Source organism: Sebastes umbrosus, chromosome 15 (genome assembly GCF_015220745.1).
Source record: "Sebastes umbrosus isolate fSebUmb1 chromosome 15, fSebUmb1.pri, whole genome shotgun sequence".
In the NCBI taxonomy this organism is placed as follows: domain Eukaryota; kingdom Metazoa; phylum Chordata; class Actinopteri; order Perciformes; family Sebastidae; genus Sebastes; species Sebastes umbrosus.
Genome location: NC_051283.1, coordinates 26,215,818 through 26,231,608, shown reverse-complemented (window position 1 = coordinate 26,231,608; position 15,791 = coordinate 26,215,818). Strand labels below are relative to the sequence as shown.

At 41.3% G+C, this 15,791-nt stretch overlaps 1 protein-coding gene across 3 annotated transcripts in view; it reads right to left on the bottom strand.

The window, feature by feature from the left end:
* hivep1 (HIVEP zinc finger 1) overlaps positions 1 to 15,791 on the bottom strand; it is a 73,076-nt gene that overhangs the window by 55,875 nt on the left and 1,410 nt on the right. For 2 of the 3 annotated variants that reach the window (XM_037794172.1, XM_037794171.1), the window contains exon 2: positions 11,831 to 11,964. In XM_037794172.1, coding sequence (XP_037650100.1) covers positions 11,831 to 11,870 — 40 coding nt within the window. In that variant the 5' untranslated portion in view covers positions 11,871 to 11,964. Of the gene's footprint in view, positions 1 to 11,830; positions 11,965 to 14,916; positions 15,450 to 15,791 lie in introns of those variants that run through there. The other variant, XM_037794170.1, reaches the window with a different exon arrangement.

Here is a 15,791-nt window from a genome sequence, read left to right as displayed (position 1 = left end):
CGGCTTTATAGGGTAAACATTTTCCACCTTGTTAAATGTACCACCTTTCACTGCCGTTGTTCACCATTTATCACGCAGCATGTTCTCCACTAAAGACCTGTTGGGCCCCGGTGCGAGGAGCCTTTTTATAAGACGGAGGAATGCAAGAGTCAGTTCTATAAACACTGGTGTTGCTAACAAGTCTGGGCATTTTCAGGGGCACTTTGAAACCCAAACGCCACACAGACGGATGACAAACAGCACGTACCGTCTGGATGAAGACAGCAGCGGCGGAAGAATTATTCAGATCCTTTACTTAAGGATAAGTACTAATACCACACTGTGAAAATAATCCACTATAAAGTAAAAGTCCTGCATTCAAAACCTTACTAAAGTAAAAGTATTATCAGCTTACTTAAAGTATCAAAAGTAAAAGCATTCATTGTGAAGTAAAATGTTCCTTGTCAGTGTTTCACTTTTATATTTGATGTTTCTGGATTAATATTACTGCTGCATTAATGTGTATGTTGCATTTTACTGCTGTAGAGGTTTAAAGGGGACATATCACACTGATTTCCAGGTTCATAGTTGTATTTTGGGTTTCTACTAGAACATGTTTACATTCTTTAATGTTCAAAAATCACATTATTTTTCTCATCCTGTTTGTCTGAAAATACCTGTATTCACCCTCTGTCTGAAATGCTCCGTTTTAGCACCTGTCTCTTTAAGACCCCCCTCCTGAAAAAGCCCAGTCTGCTCTGATTGGCTCGCGAGAAAAAAATATGTTGCACCTTTGCAAAGTTAGTTGTCAAGCTGTGGGCGGTATATCAAAAAGTATAGAAGCATAGAATTGTTTGTTTTTTTTAACAACAGCCGCTGCCGCTATTTTGGACTGAAAACGCTTATTATATATTATATAGAAATAGCACTTTTTTCGGCGGACGTTTTACTGGCGTCTGGCTGTCGCTTTCAGTCCAAAATGGCGGAAGCGTAGCTCTGCTGCTGGGCGCTGATGTTGCAATGGAACGACCAATTGGTTTTCACTTCTTGGCAATATACTGAACGTTCTTTGGGTATATTCTAATGAGTCTGCATGTGACATAGGAAGGGGAGCCAGATCTGAATGGCTTGTTGAATCCCATGTTTTCTGCTCCAGGCAGCCAGAGGAGGAATTTCCCCAGCGGCCACGGCGGCCCTGGCCGTCGAGGCCCTCTACTGTCTGGCCTTGATGCCCTTCTGAAAATCGTATGCCTTGCGGTCACGGTGGCCTTGACGCACCGCCCACACTGCCCCAGCTGATTTCGCTGTTTTCTCCTCTGCGTCTTTCCTGTCATGGTTTTTAGACACCAGTGTCTTTTGTTGAGAATCCTTACTGGGCAACATCAAGTGAAACAGCGCATATAATCAGTGGTGGATTTGATTTCGAGGCCTGGTATGAACCGCTGGAATACTGGGCTATTTACGTATGATCATAGTTTGACACCTAAACACAGCCTTTCATAACTGGACTTTTAATGGTCTGTATGTTACAGTACAACAAAGTAGGACATAACAATATTACATTATTTATTATTATTTTGTGAAATAATATATAATATAATGATAATATGTATTTATTTCACTGAGAGTTATATTATGTATTAAAAATAAAATCATCCTTAGCCCTTAAGTTAAATTCATTATTTCAGTGGACTTCATAGTTTTAGTTGATGGCTTTGCTTCGGCCTAAAAAGTCAGAAAAAACGCCTTTTTTGCAGCTTTGTGACGATGCATTTTCAGCTGATCCAAGAAGCTTTTTAAATAGCTTATTAAGCTGAAGAAGTAGGAGAATTTTCTCAACCCATACAGAAGGCTTCATCCTTTGATTTATCACAAACATGCAAAATCAACACATCTGGAGATACATGGGTTTCACTGGACAGGAAGGGGATGAAAAACTGTAATCTGGAAAGTAACTAAAGCTGTTAAATAAGTGTAGTGGAGTAAAAAGTACAGTATTTGTTTCTGAGATGTAGTGGAGTAAAAGGATAAAATGGAAAGTAAAGTATCAAAGTATCTCAAATTTGTACTTAATTACATTTCACCACTTGAAGACACAAACAGCAGAAGAAGAAAGAAAAACCGACCACAGACACTAACTGTATAAAGAGAGAGAGAGAGAGAGAGAGAGAGAGAGAGAGAGAGAGAGAGAGAGAGAGAGAGAGAGAGAGAGAGCAGCAGAAAGGTTAATGAACTGCACTCATTTCCAAAGCGGTGGGTTTTAACTTCGGGTCACATTTTTCCGTTGCGACTAACCAACTAGGCCACACATCCTCCAGCACGCTGCACAGCACAGACTGCATTTGAATTTAAAGCAACTCATGGGAATTTGTCAACATAGTTCCAGGTGCGCACCACAACACGTAACAATTATTTGATGCATTTAAAGCTGGAGTTGGTATGTTGGAACAAATATGATTTAAAAAAGTTATTTATATAAAACGGTCACTATATCCTGACAGTAGTGCATCAAACAGGTAATCTAAAAAACATCCTCTGTGTCCTCCGGTGCTCCTAACGGCACCTGCAAGATTTCACAGACCGGAGGAAAACAACCAATCAGAGCCGAGCTGGAGCCTTGCCGTCTCTGAGCAGCTTTCCACCGTTCGCAAACTCCGATCAAACGGTCAAACTAGACAGCACTGATCAAATATGAATCAATATTCTGTTACTGTAATGCCTATTTCTCTCCTCAAATGTTTCCAGAATCATCTTGTAGTATACTGTTTAGCTGTAAAATGAGAACGCTTGTGACCCTGCAGCCATGTTGAGATCAGTTGAGGAAATACCAAGCACCACCCACCAGCCGGAGCACACTCTCTTACTTCTAATAAATAGGGCTGTCAATCGATTATAATATTTAATCGCGATCGGCAACAACAGCTGTCAGTGTGTCAGTGTGCTGACTTGACTATGACTTGCCCCAAACTGCATGTGATTATCATAAAGTGGGCATGTCTGTAGAGGGGAGACTCGTGGGTACCCATAGAACCCATTTTCATTCAAGGGAGTCCTTTGAAAATGGCCATGCCAGTTTTTCCTCGCCAAAATATAGCGCAAGTTTAGAGCGTTATCTAGCCTCCTTTGCAACAAGCTAGTATGACGTGGTTGGTATCAATGGATTCCTTAGGTTTTCTAGTTTCATATGATGCCAGTATCTTCACTCTAGCTTTAAAAATTAACAACCTCCGATCGATTGCAATAATGTATTACTCTATGTTAATCTATTAATCTAGCTTTAAAACTGAGCCCGCTACAACCTAAAAATTGCAAGTTGCTGTTAATGCGTTAAAGAAATTAGTGGCGTTAAAACAAATGCGTTAACACGTTATTATTGCGTTAACTTTGACAGCCCTGTTTATACTAAACGTCACATTTTATAAACTCTTTGCATGTTTTGTTTGTAAAAATCTTAATTTGTAAAGTAGTCAAAGCTGTCGGATAAAAGTAGTGAAGTAAAAAGTATAATATTTCCCTTTGAGTAAAAGTAAAAAGCGGAATGAGAAATAAATACTCAAGTACAAGTACAAAGAACTTGCACTACAGATAGTACAGTACAGATTCACTCACTGAGAAACACTGATACAGAAAATCTAGTAGTCGGAGGAACTACACTGTTCAGTCTGAATAAACTAACTACTTGGTTTCTACTGTACACATTTAGAAACCCTAATATTTCATTACTTCACAGTTTGCCTGGCAGCAGCGAGTATTATGTGTACTTCTGCTGCCGTCCACAGAGAGAGTCTGTCTGAAGGGGAAACCACTGTGTATCCCTGCTTAGAGACCAGCTGTTTGAGCAAAGTAAACAAAGACTGTGAGGAGGGGGACAGGAGTTCCTAACTTCCTGCATTGTTGCCCACAAACTGCGTCATAGGACACACAAACACAGGAGCAGCATGAACTATATACTGACGAGCCTGAGGCAGGTTGGAAGTCAGAGCGTTAAATGTTTATAAAAGATTCAGGTTTGAGTGAGTGAAACTTTCATTCATGCATTTTCACCTTTATTTTGTTAAGCTGTCAAGCTTTGTGAATGAATCTCGCAAATGTCCCTGGAGAGTAAATGAGTCATTGAGCGGCTTGTGAGTGGGTTTTTCTTTTCTTTACATCTCAGAGAAGGAAAAAAAAAGGGATCAGAAAATAAAGGACGGTTCCTTTTGTTTCTCGGTTTACAGTGTGCGGTGGTTTATCATGATTCAGATAGAAATACAGCCAGGAACGCTCACCCAAAGTAGCCCAAAGATTCATCAAAACAGACTCAATGTTCCTTTGTCTCTGTCGTTTATATTCAGCTGTTCATTTCTGCATTTAAACACAAAGTCACCAGTTTAGGTACACAGGAGGTATTTTTATAGGGCAGGTGAAAATAGGGCTGTGTATTGGCAAGATGATACGTATCACGATACAGGGGTAACACTTTAATATATTGTGATTGTGTGTTGTACCAATGGATTCCCTAGGTTTTCTAGTTTCATATGATGCTTTAATATAGCTTTAAAACTGAGCCCGCTACAACTTACGAAAAACAGAATAGCGGCCGGGTCCGCCGACGGACCGTCTGATTTGGAGAATCGATACAGTATCGCAAAACACAATATCTTGATACTCATGTGTATGTTTCCCCTTTCCTCTTCCTCTTATGCATCGACTGGATCAAGAAACAAACAACCAACAATACAAAGACTGGCATCCAGTGGAGTCTGACAGAATATCTAGAGGACCTTGACTTTGCTGATGACATCGCTCTGCTCTCACATACCCACCAACAAATGCAAAACAAGTCCCAGCTGCTAGAAGCAACTGAGCTAAGCTTGGACTCAAAATAAATGGACCAAAAACAAAAATCAAGCGGATCAACAAACAAAAGCATGAATCCTATAACCGTCGGGGACCAGCCACTGGAAGAGGTCGACAAATTCACATATGTATGAAGTGTTATAGCTGTGGATGGTGGAATAGAGGAGGACATAAAAGCAAGAATCGGAAAAGCAAGAACTCAGCATTCAACATACTGAACAAAATCTGGAAATCCAAAAACATTTCACTGAAGACCAAGCTCAAAATCTTCAACTCCAACGTTAAAACAGTACTGCTGAATGGATCAGAAACCTGGAAGACCACCACTAACATCATCAACAAGCTGCAGACATTCACTGATCACTGTCTGAGATGCATCCCCGGGATCTACTGGCCAAACAACAATCAGCAACATCAACCTGTTGGAACGCACCAAACAAGAGACAGTAGAAGTACAGCTGAAAAGGAGAGAGTGGAGCTGGATTGGACACACTCTAAGAGGCAAAACGGCAATAACCAAGCAGGCACTGACGTGGAACCCACAAAGCAAACGGGGGAAGACCCAGAAACACCTGGAGAAGGAGCACGGAACAAGAGTTCAAAAAGAAGGGACTGACGTGGAAACAGCTGGAGAAGATGGCCCAAGTCAAACAAGGGTGGAAACTATTCATCAATGGAATACAAAGGTTAAAAATAAATGAATGACTCATGTGTATCAATATTTTCTTAAACCAACCCGATCACACAGGAAGGTGTATAAATGACACGATGATAAAAGGACATTCCACGTGTCATGAGGACGCATTTTAGGCTTTTGGCATGTCATTTGTACGCCACTTTTCGCCGGTAATTTGTACGCCACGCAACAAAACTACGGTAACGTCCGCAGTTAGGTGTAGGCAACAAAATCACTTAGTTAGGTTTAGGAAAAATGTCATTGTTGGGCTTAAAATAACTACGTAAACTATGTAAAATACATACAGAAACAATGTAACACGTCACAAACGTTACTAACATTACTTACAGAAGAAAACATCTGTCTCCTGGTTGAAAGTCCTGTGTTTGTTGGACTCATCCACCTCCCCTCCCACCCTCACATGCATTTACATTGCAATCAGCAGAGTCATACTGTGATGACAGCATCGAATCATTTTAGCTTTCTACAAATTTCTGTTATCAAAATGAATAATTCCAGGCACGTTATATAAACAACATAAAAACGATTAGTTCCTAAAATATGATTTAACTCACTATGAAACTGCTGTAGAGGTGTTTTAAATATCCGTTCCCTTTATATAATATATAACCTGGCCTGAAAGTTAAAAAGTAATACAAGTTTTATTACTTATTGATTAACAGCACTCTCCCACAATGCCAACAGAAACCCATCATTATAAGCTTCTTACAGTAAAGGTGTATAGCAGGGCTGGATAGTATTAGATTAGAAATACTGATAAGAGTATTTACGTTTTGAATTCAATAAAGTTCACACTGGGTTTTTTTTAAATTATGGTTTAAAATATTATAAAATATTATATAATATAAAATTGCATTCAAGAAGTCATATCACTCTAAACTGAAGTGAAGATAATATCTTATCTCATGAAGTTGAGTCTAGAGCTCAGACTGCAGCGTCACCGACTGCATGCTTGTACTCGTACAACCAGCAAGAACGCCGCGCCGCCTTAAATTCACCTGATAGATGTCAGCGAGTGCAGCCGTGTCGGGACGGTGTCAATAAAACAATTCATTCTTTGTGTCCCCCTCCAGACAGGACAACGTGTGTCAAGTCCGATTCCAGATGACTGAGAGGAAAAATGTTAATGTGGTTTCTTTTATACCAGAGTCAGACTGCTGCCAAGCCTCCGAGGCAGGAATGACCCGAGAAGAGCCGAGGCTTCCCGTCATCCAGCCAAAACTCTGAATACTGAAGTAAATACCACATTTAGCTGCGTCACTGCTGAGATTAATTACTGCTTTGTTATGAAGCAAAGAAAATACTGTGTTAAAGGCTCATTTGGCGAAAAGCGCAGAGTGTTTTAAAGCTAGCCTGAAGCATTAAACGTCATTAGCCTATGTGATGGCTTTAGGGCAGCGTGAGGAGAGTTCCCAGGGAACAACATTCTCCGCAGCAGAGGTTAAGCATGTGATAGCATGCCATGCAATTATCGTTTCCTGTCTGATGAAGGAAAAGCCTTGAGTGCATGCCCGGGAGGAGAGGTGATCAACTGGGTCAGAAGGCAAAACAAAAAGCCAAGCTAATGTCTCAACAAGTTATCAGATGATCAGGAAGTGAGCTGGGTACTCCCCACAACACGTCGAGTGATTTCACTAGAACTGGAGACGGCAGGTTACATCAAGTTCAAGTTAACACCTCTAAGACGCTGTGCAGGATGTAGATGAGAGACTGTTGCTGCTCATACGGCCTTTAAATTTAGTTCTTCACCCGATTTAAAATACTGTACGGTCTTAAATTATAGAGATAAAATCCTAATAAGACAAAAGGGAGAGATACACCAGCATTTTTTAATTACAATTACGGCAGAGGGGTGGCCACAAAGGGACACAAAATGATCACAAAGAGACGCAAAACAACCACAAAGAGACCCAAAACGAGCACAACAAGATGAAAAACTGCCAAAAAACACCCAAAATGACTACAAAGAGACACAACAAGATGCAAAACGACCACAAAGAGACACAACGCTAGGGGTGTATGAAAATATCAATAAACGTGAGAATTGCAATGTTATGTTTTGTAATACTATACTGATTCTCAAAAACACTGCATCTATTTCTAATTAATAGTTTACATGCAGAGATTCGTAGCAAACAGTGGCTCAGATTGCACAAAAAGTATTACTATGATGTTGGATGTTACAGGGACTGTGATACATGCAAATGCAAATCCAACTGTTCTGATTGCTTTTTTTACACTCAGATTTTACGTACAGTATATGGTGGTGTGTTCTTTATACAATGACAGTTTTCCTAAAATTGGATTTACATTTTTTTTTAAAATCAAAATGTATTGAAAATATATTGAATCGTAACCCCGGCATCATGATACATATTATATCACCAGATTCTTGCTAATAAACAGCCCCAGAACACAACCACAGAGAGACAGAAAACAACCACAAAGGAACACAAAACAAGCACGAGATATAAAACGAAAAGAAAAGAAAAGAAAGAAAAGAAAAAAAAAGAAAAAAAACGAAACGAAAAAAAATACTACAAAATGATGCAAAACAACTACAAAGAGACACAAAACAACCACAAAGAGACACAAAACAACCACAAAGAGATGCTAAACGACTACAAAGAGACACAAAACAACCACAAAGAGATGCTAAACGACCACAAAGAGACACAAAACAACCACAAAGAGATGCTAAACGACTACAAAGAGACACAAAACAACCACAAAGAGACACAAAACAACCACAAAGAGATGCTAAACGACCACAAAGAGACACAAAACAACCACAGAGAAACAAAACAATTACAAAATTATGCAAAAAAAATCACAAAGAGACACAAAACAACCATAAAGAGATGCTAAACGACTACAAAGAGACACATGATATAAAACAACCACAGAGACACAAAACAACTACAAAATGATGCAAACAACAACAAATAGACACAAAACAACAACAAAGCGAAGCCAAACGACTACATAGAGACACTGAAAACAACCACAAAGAGACGCAGTTGATTTGTGTCTCTCTGTATCTGTTGTCTTCCTCTTCTGTAGGAGGCGTGGGGGGCCTTCTACACGTCTCTGCCCAGGGGCCTGTTATCTCATAATCTGTCCACGGCAGTAGACTACTTGGATTTACAAATTGCAGCTAATATTTATTTTATTTCATATTAGAATAATAGAAGTTATTTATTTGGCATTCATTTATTACACTGAATAACTCTTAATGTACAGTTTATTATTGCTGAACATTTAAAATTCAAGCCTCAACACACTTTAAACTCATTTTACAAATGTGTCCCCCTTCTTTAAAAGTCTCTAAACCCGCCCCTGAATTAAAGATCTTCAATCCCAACCGAATTACTGTCAATTACAGTCTTTTCACGTCCAGATCTTTTACCCTCAAGTACAGAAATCCCACAACACTGCAGCAGCTGCAGCTCTATTGTCTGCACCGCGAGAAACGAGGGAACAGTCACCATTAAAAATAGAATCAAGTATCATTTGGCCGCCCGTTTCCATCGTCCTCTGTCGGGCGATGTGAATGTACCATTCTGAAACTTAATTATTTATGTTGTTTGGCCAATGAAAAGAAAAGCACAGGAAGTGTTTATATGATAAATAAACAGAGGGACTCGCTGGCTGCTCACAGACATGAGGAAATCTGTCGTGTGGATCTGCTGCTGGGGAATGGCAGTGATGCACATTTTCACACCCAGCATGTAACGCTGCAAATTCCTAGATCTGTGAACTGCAAACGTCTGTTGACACGGAAATCTGTCAATTCACAACATAACACGAAATCCTTCAAGCCAATTGGTGCTCTGTGTTAGCATGGGAAGATGCTGTAGCTTCACTATGTCAGCCCTGTTATCTGCAATATGGACTTCTATTGCATTTTGTTTTTGTGTTTCTGTTAAGTTGTTTTCTGCTGCACAGGGATCCGTCTTATCTCAAAAACTGTCCCATTTTCTCACTCGTGTTGACACATTCATTCACACCAAATACTGCTTGAATAAATACGTCTTCATTTAACACGTTGGTCACATCAGATACGAGACAATCTGATCGCCACTGAGGGAGATCAAAAGCAAACGATGCGGTAACAGACTCTGCTGCTTGTCAATACGCATGTTTACAAAGACAAATAAAGCCAGAATGGTTCGTTTACATCAAACGCCTCGAGAGAGGAAAGCAGAGACGATGGAGTAGACGTGTCATATTGTTCATTTCTTATAACAACACGTAAGGTGAAGATTAAAATTTGTCATATTATGATTTGTTGTGATGTGCTGATTTATTTATTTTCGTCATACCTGGATTAGAGACACCCAACAAAATGAGCTAACCAAATTCCTTTTGTTTGTGCAACATATGCATGTATGAAATTATAATATTGAACCAGGATTGGCTTCCAAACTAGTTGTGATTTCACAAAAATCCTCTCATACACACACACTCAGATTTAAGTTAAAGAAACTTCCTCCCTTCAGCAGATGAGAGTGAAAACAGCCTTCTAGTGTCAACCCATCATTCTGCACAGTGAAGGTCAAACATCAAAGTGAAGTAACAACGAGAAAAGCACGTTTTCAAGTGGAGAAAAAGTAGCTCCCCAAAGTCTCTGCTGGATGATGTCGTCATTTAATGATCCTCTTCTTCTTTAACTATTAATCAGGGAAACAATTCAGACCGAACCGCTTTTACACACTTAATCAAAACGAAAAGAATTGGGAGGAAATGGTGCAATCAGGCGACGCTGGTAGACTCCAACAAAGGGAGCAACTTCAGTGGTGTAAAACACTGTCAAAGGTCAGATCTACACGAGGCATAGTGACATGTAGACAGAACTCTGATCCCAAGCACAAGCAACTGGTTGAGCACAAGAAAGCCAAAGATCACATGATCATTGCTGTCCTGCAGAAAACCATGCATCTCCAAAAGAAGAACAGCACTGTTGTCAGCTTAGTGACAAAGCATTCTTTTAGATAATCTATTGGATTGTTCATTTGTTTTGTTGAAGGGGAGGTTAAGAATGAGGACTTTTCTATTAATCCATAAAAAGACAGTTCATGTGAAAAGTTAAAAAACGAATTTGGAGATGCATCACTGGACAGCATGATATGCATGCTTGCCAACACTCCTGATTATCCCGGGAGACTCCCGTTTTTCATCGCCCTCTCTCGGTTTCCTCCCGGGGTCACAATCCTCCCGTATTTCTCCTAATTTATGACAAATGTTCACACCTCTTTTTCCGTGTCTGGCACTGTACGGCGTGTATAAGTCCTACTTTTTCCTCCCGTAACGGCAATAGAGCTACAACAACTGTTGTTTCCCAGTGGAAGAGATGCTCGCAACACAGCGCGGTTTGAGATGCGGTCGCCGCACATCAGAGCGTGCAAGCGCCTGAAGTTGGGCTTTGCTCGATGCAGCAAAAAGCCCTCGTGGTGCGGCGCTTGCCATTAGAAATAACGGGATTCAGACGGCAGTGGTGCCGTTGTTGCATTGTGTCTGAAAGTGAGTGAGAGACGGAGAGAGAAATGGAGAGTGCTAAGAGAAAGACATCCTCAAACAGGGACAAAAAAAATAAATGAATGAATAAAAACTGATGAATATTAGCCAGTTAATGCCAGAGATTCACACAAATTCACCCCGAAGGGGAAAATTATTCAGTTTTCTTTCCTGAGAATTAAAAGTAAACATAAAAGTAGGCCTATTCAACAAAAAAAACACTGTTGCAGTGTCCTTAATCTTTTGCTATTTTCATTCTTTAAAAGTCACCAGAATGCAGGAAACAAAGTCTGTGAAACTCAAACCCCCCGCTGGTTTGGAAATCCTCCCTATTTCTGACGTCTCATGGTTGGCAAGTACGATGATGTGAGATCTAAAAACAGACAAACTACACTGGCAGGGCCAAACAACGCCATACCAATGTTGGCCAAAAGTCAATGAAGTATTTCTCAGTATTTTATCACATTTGCCACGAATAGATCCGGCAATAGCATGGCGTCATTTGAAGGCAACGTCGCCCACCACTATGACAGAGACAGGAGGCCGCCTGCTCTTACCAAAGCTCTACCGACTGTAGTCCCTTCGTCAAGTCTTTCTGTAGTCGTATTTCAGGACACGTAGGAAGGATATAATCACACTATTTCCAGCCAAACATCTCAGACCAACAATAAGAAGCGATCCAACTACTTTGTGGTGAGAAGAGACAACTGTAGCAGCTCCTCTTTAGGCCTTTAAATATGCAAATCAACAAATCCACCAGCTGACAGGAAACGCAAAACCGCAGCAGCGTGAACTCACCTTTTAAGTTTTTCGGGTGGTTCTGTTTGGTGCGCGGCATCTTTTCCGCCCTCTCAGTTCACAGGTGCATCTTGGGGAAACTCTGACGTTGGGCCTTGAGAAGAGCTGACTCCTGAGCCGCAGTCTGGGTACATCTACAGAAAACACACACATAACAGTATATAGAGTGTCAGAATCAGCTAAACATGAACTCCCACAGATCAATAAAGGCACTTTGCTGGTCCTGCAGTGTGTAGACTAGAGTCCTCTGCTCTCACTCGCCAGCTGTCTGGGAGTCCAGGACAGTCGCCGCTGATTGAGTTTATTCCTCAAACAGGTGCCCCAAACAAGGCTGGACTTTTCATTTGGGGCCTCTCCTCTCCGAGCTGCTGCTGTGTAATAATGTGCAGTGCGGCTCAGGCTACTGTCAGTGGGAGGAGGAGGTGTGAATATGTCCCCCCCCACCTCCCCGTATCAATATAACCTCTGCAGCAGCAGCTGCTATCTGTCGCTCTGATCTCAAACAAAAAGACAGAGAGGTGGAGGATCGGCTGTTGTTTATGGGGAAATGTCTGATTGACGTGTCAGCGGCTGATCTTCGCTTTGACGAATGTCAGCGAGGATGACGAATGATGCAAACAATAAGGTCCTGTGTGCGCCGGTGATGAACGCTCCGGGGCAGCTGGGCGGCCACACAGAGGTTACTATCTGAGAGATCTCCCCCACGTTAGAGTTAGATCACTGCAGAGAGTCAGATCATCACAGGGGAATTGTTTCCACTCTGATGCCCTTGTTACAAAACGAAAGATCAGACGCTTAATATAGGTTTCATGCAAATTGTGGAGTTAAAGCGGCAGTAGGCTGAATGTTTCTGGCATCATTGGGCAGAAACTCCATAACAACCTTTCAGCATATTGCAATTCAAGACTTCTGCATCTCCTCATGGCTCTGTTTTCAGGCTTTACAAATTCTAGCCAGCCACGGGAGACTCTGACCAATCACAGGTAATTTCAGAGAGAGAGCGTTCCTATTGGCTGTCCATTCAACGGAGGCAGCTGTCAATCACTCACAAACTCAGATCAAGCCGTCAAACTAGGCAGCGCTGATCAAATATGGATCAATATTCTGTTACTGTAATGCCTATTTATCTCCTCAAATGTTTTCAGAAACATCTTGTAGTGTACTGTTCAGCTGTAAAATGAGAACGTTTGCTCCGGCTGGTGGGCGGTGCTTGGTATTTCCTCAACTGATCTCAACATGGCTGCCAGGTCACAAACCTTTTCATTTTACAGCTCAACAGTACACTACAAGATGTTTCTGAAAACATTTGAGGCGAGAAATAGGCATTACAGTAACAGAATATTGATTCATATTTGATCAGCGCTGCCTAGTTTGACCGTTTGATCGGAGTTCGCGAGTGATTGACAGCTGCTCAGAGACGGCAAGGCTCTGATTGGTTGTTTTCAACACACGTTTTTGACACAGAAGATTTTTTTTTTTCAGATTACCTGTCTAATGCACTACTGTCAGGATATAGTGACTGTTTTATAAAAATAGTTTTGTTTTTTTTAAATCAGATTTGCTACCCACTGCTGCTTTATATTATATTATATTATAGGTTTCATGCAAATTCTGTGAGGCAAAAAAGGAGGGTGTTGGGAGTTAAATGCTTTTCAAAACCAACTTAAAACGTCTCCTGAAAGCTGCCCAGCTCTGTACTCACTGATCTTAATTCCAATGGTCTTCATGACTTGCTTTTACTTGACAAGCATACTTTGTGATGTGCTATTGTGTGTAGCTGTGTATTGTATGTTCTTTCTTGTATATGACTGTAGTATGTTTCTTTGTTTTGACCTGCACAAGGGACTACAGATGTGAATCTACTTAAAGCTATAATCTGGTACGGTGCATCAAATGGTGATATTTATGTTTTAAAGGGACTGTTTGTAACTTTTTAAGCGTATAAATGTACCGGGTCGGGACACATGCGCGCTCGCATATGCGCGCTCGCGTGTGGTTGAAGTCTCTGCTCCTATGCCTGCTTGCCTTCACTCAGACAGCGCGTGCGTTCTCGCGTACTCGCTCCACCTCTAGACGTGAACGGGCGCTCACTCCACACTGCAGAAGAGTTAGTTTAGCTCTGAGAATATCTAGTGAATGCACAGTGGACGTTTGTGCAGAAATAAATGCAGCAGCTCCTCCAGACCAACAGAGATTTTCCGTGTCTTGTGAAGTGACGGGGCTCCGCAGCCAGAAACGTTATCGTGTCTGACCGGGTGCCGGTGTCTTCCTGCTCACTCCGGCCACGGTCGGACACGATAACGCTACTCGCTGCGCAGCCCCGCTGCTTCAGAGCCCCGGCACCGACACTAGAATCAGCATTGATTCATGGAGAGACCTTCGTCTGGTCAGCTAACATTACTGCCAAGCAGCTGAAATATAGAGTGATATTGTGGTTTTAGCTGACGTGTGTCGCCTCACTGTTTTGATCGATGCTCGTTCATGTCTATTTAGCGCGAACCCGACGCTGACTTTCCACAGGTGTAGCTGTTAACAAGCATTTCTGAAAGTGACAAATAGTCCCTTTAAACTGTACATAGTCCCTTTTAAATAAAATTATAAAATAAATAAATAACCAAGATGAGAGCTATAAAAGCTTTTGTGATGTGCATAAACAACCGCAGGAGAAAAAGCTCACCTCTGCAGAGATAGACAAAAAAAACATGAATAAATATTAAAATTAAGACATATTATTTTTTTAAAAGCTTTCTTTCCCTTGCATCACCTCCAACATCACCATCACCATCACCCCAAAACACCTCTATACCTCCATGCATGTTGCAGAGAGCAGCAGGAATCAGCCTTTTGTTTCCATCCCCATCTCCACCAATGTTACATAACACTTACTACAACTGGATGATGATTTTGCTCCATACAGTCAGTCAGTACATGTGGCGCTAGAGCAATGACGTCATCTCACGGTGGATTTCGGGTATAGAGAGAGAGAGTCGTGCACGCGTCTGTGTGTGTGTGTGTGTGTGTGTGTGTGCGTGCTGCAGCAGGTCGCATAAAAGCATCCGATAGGAACACGATGAAGAGCGTCTCACCTGTGATGCACAATGTTGCTTCAGCTCAGGATCGACGGCGCGGTGATGATGGTGATGAGGAGGAGGAGGAGGAGGAGAGAGACGCGCACATTTCTCCTCTGGCGCGTCTGTCTGTCAGTCCGTCTGCCAGCCTGTCTGTGTGCATGTGCGTGCATGCATGTGCGCGTGCCCGTGTGTGTGTGTGTGCAGCAGATATTTGAGGAAACACCCTGATACTGACACGAGGAGAGAGAGAGAGAGAGAGAGAGAGAGAGAGAGAGAGAGAGAGAACAAAACAGAAGCGGTGATTCAGCCGCTGTAACGCGATGTTCCTATGACAGAGAGAGAGAGAGGCGGGCTGGAATGCAGCAGCAGGTGACTAATGATGAATCCTGCTCACACCTGAGGAGGAGCTGGCATTATGTAAAAAAATAAAAAATATGCACTCATGTAGTCACGAATTGACGATGTTTGAGTGTGTGTGATATTAAAATATGAGAAAATAGAAATAGAGTGATGCAGCACTGTTTTGTTTTTTTTGTGCAAGGAAAGAGTACCTGGTTTTATTTGGTGCAATCATGACAGAAATATTTGAGGATTTAACTGCATGCAATGAAATCAGCAAAAACAAATGCAATGTAATATTTTGGGTATATTTTGTTGCCTGTGATATAATTAAAATATGAGAGAATATAAATAAAGTGATGCTGCACTGATTTTTTTGTTTTGCAAGGAGAGCTTCTGGTTTTATTTGGTGCAATCATGACAAAATACAGAAATATTTTGGGATTTAACTGCAAATATGAGATAATATAAATAGAGTGATGCTGCATGGATTTTTTTTTTTGTTTTTTTGTTTTGCAAGGAATAGAGCTCCTGGTATATTTGGTGCAATC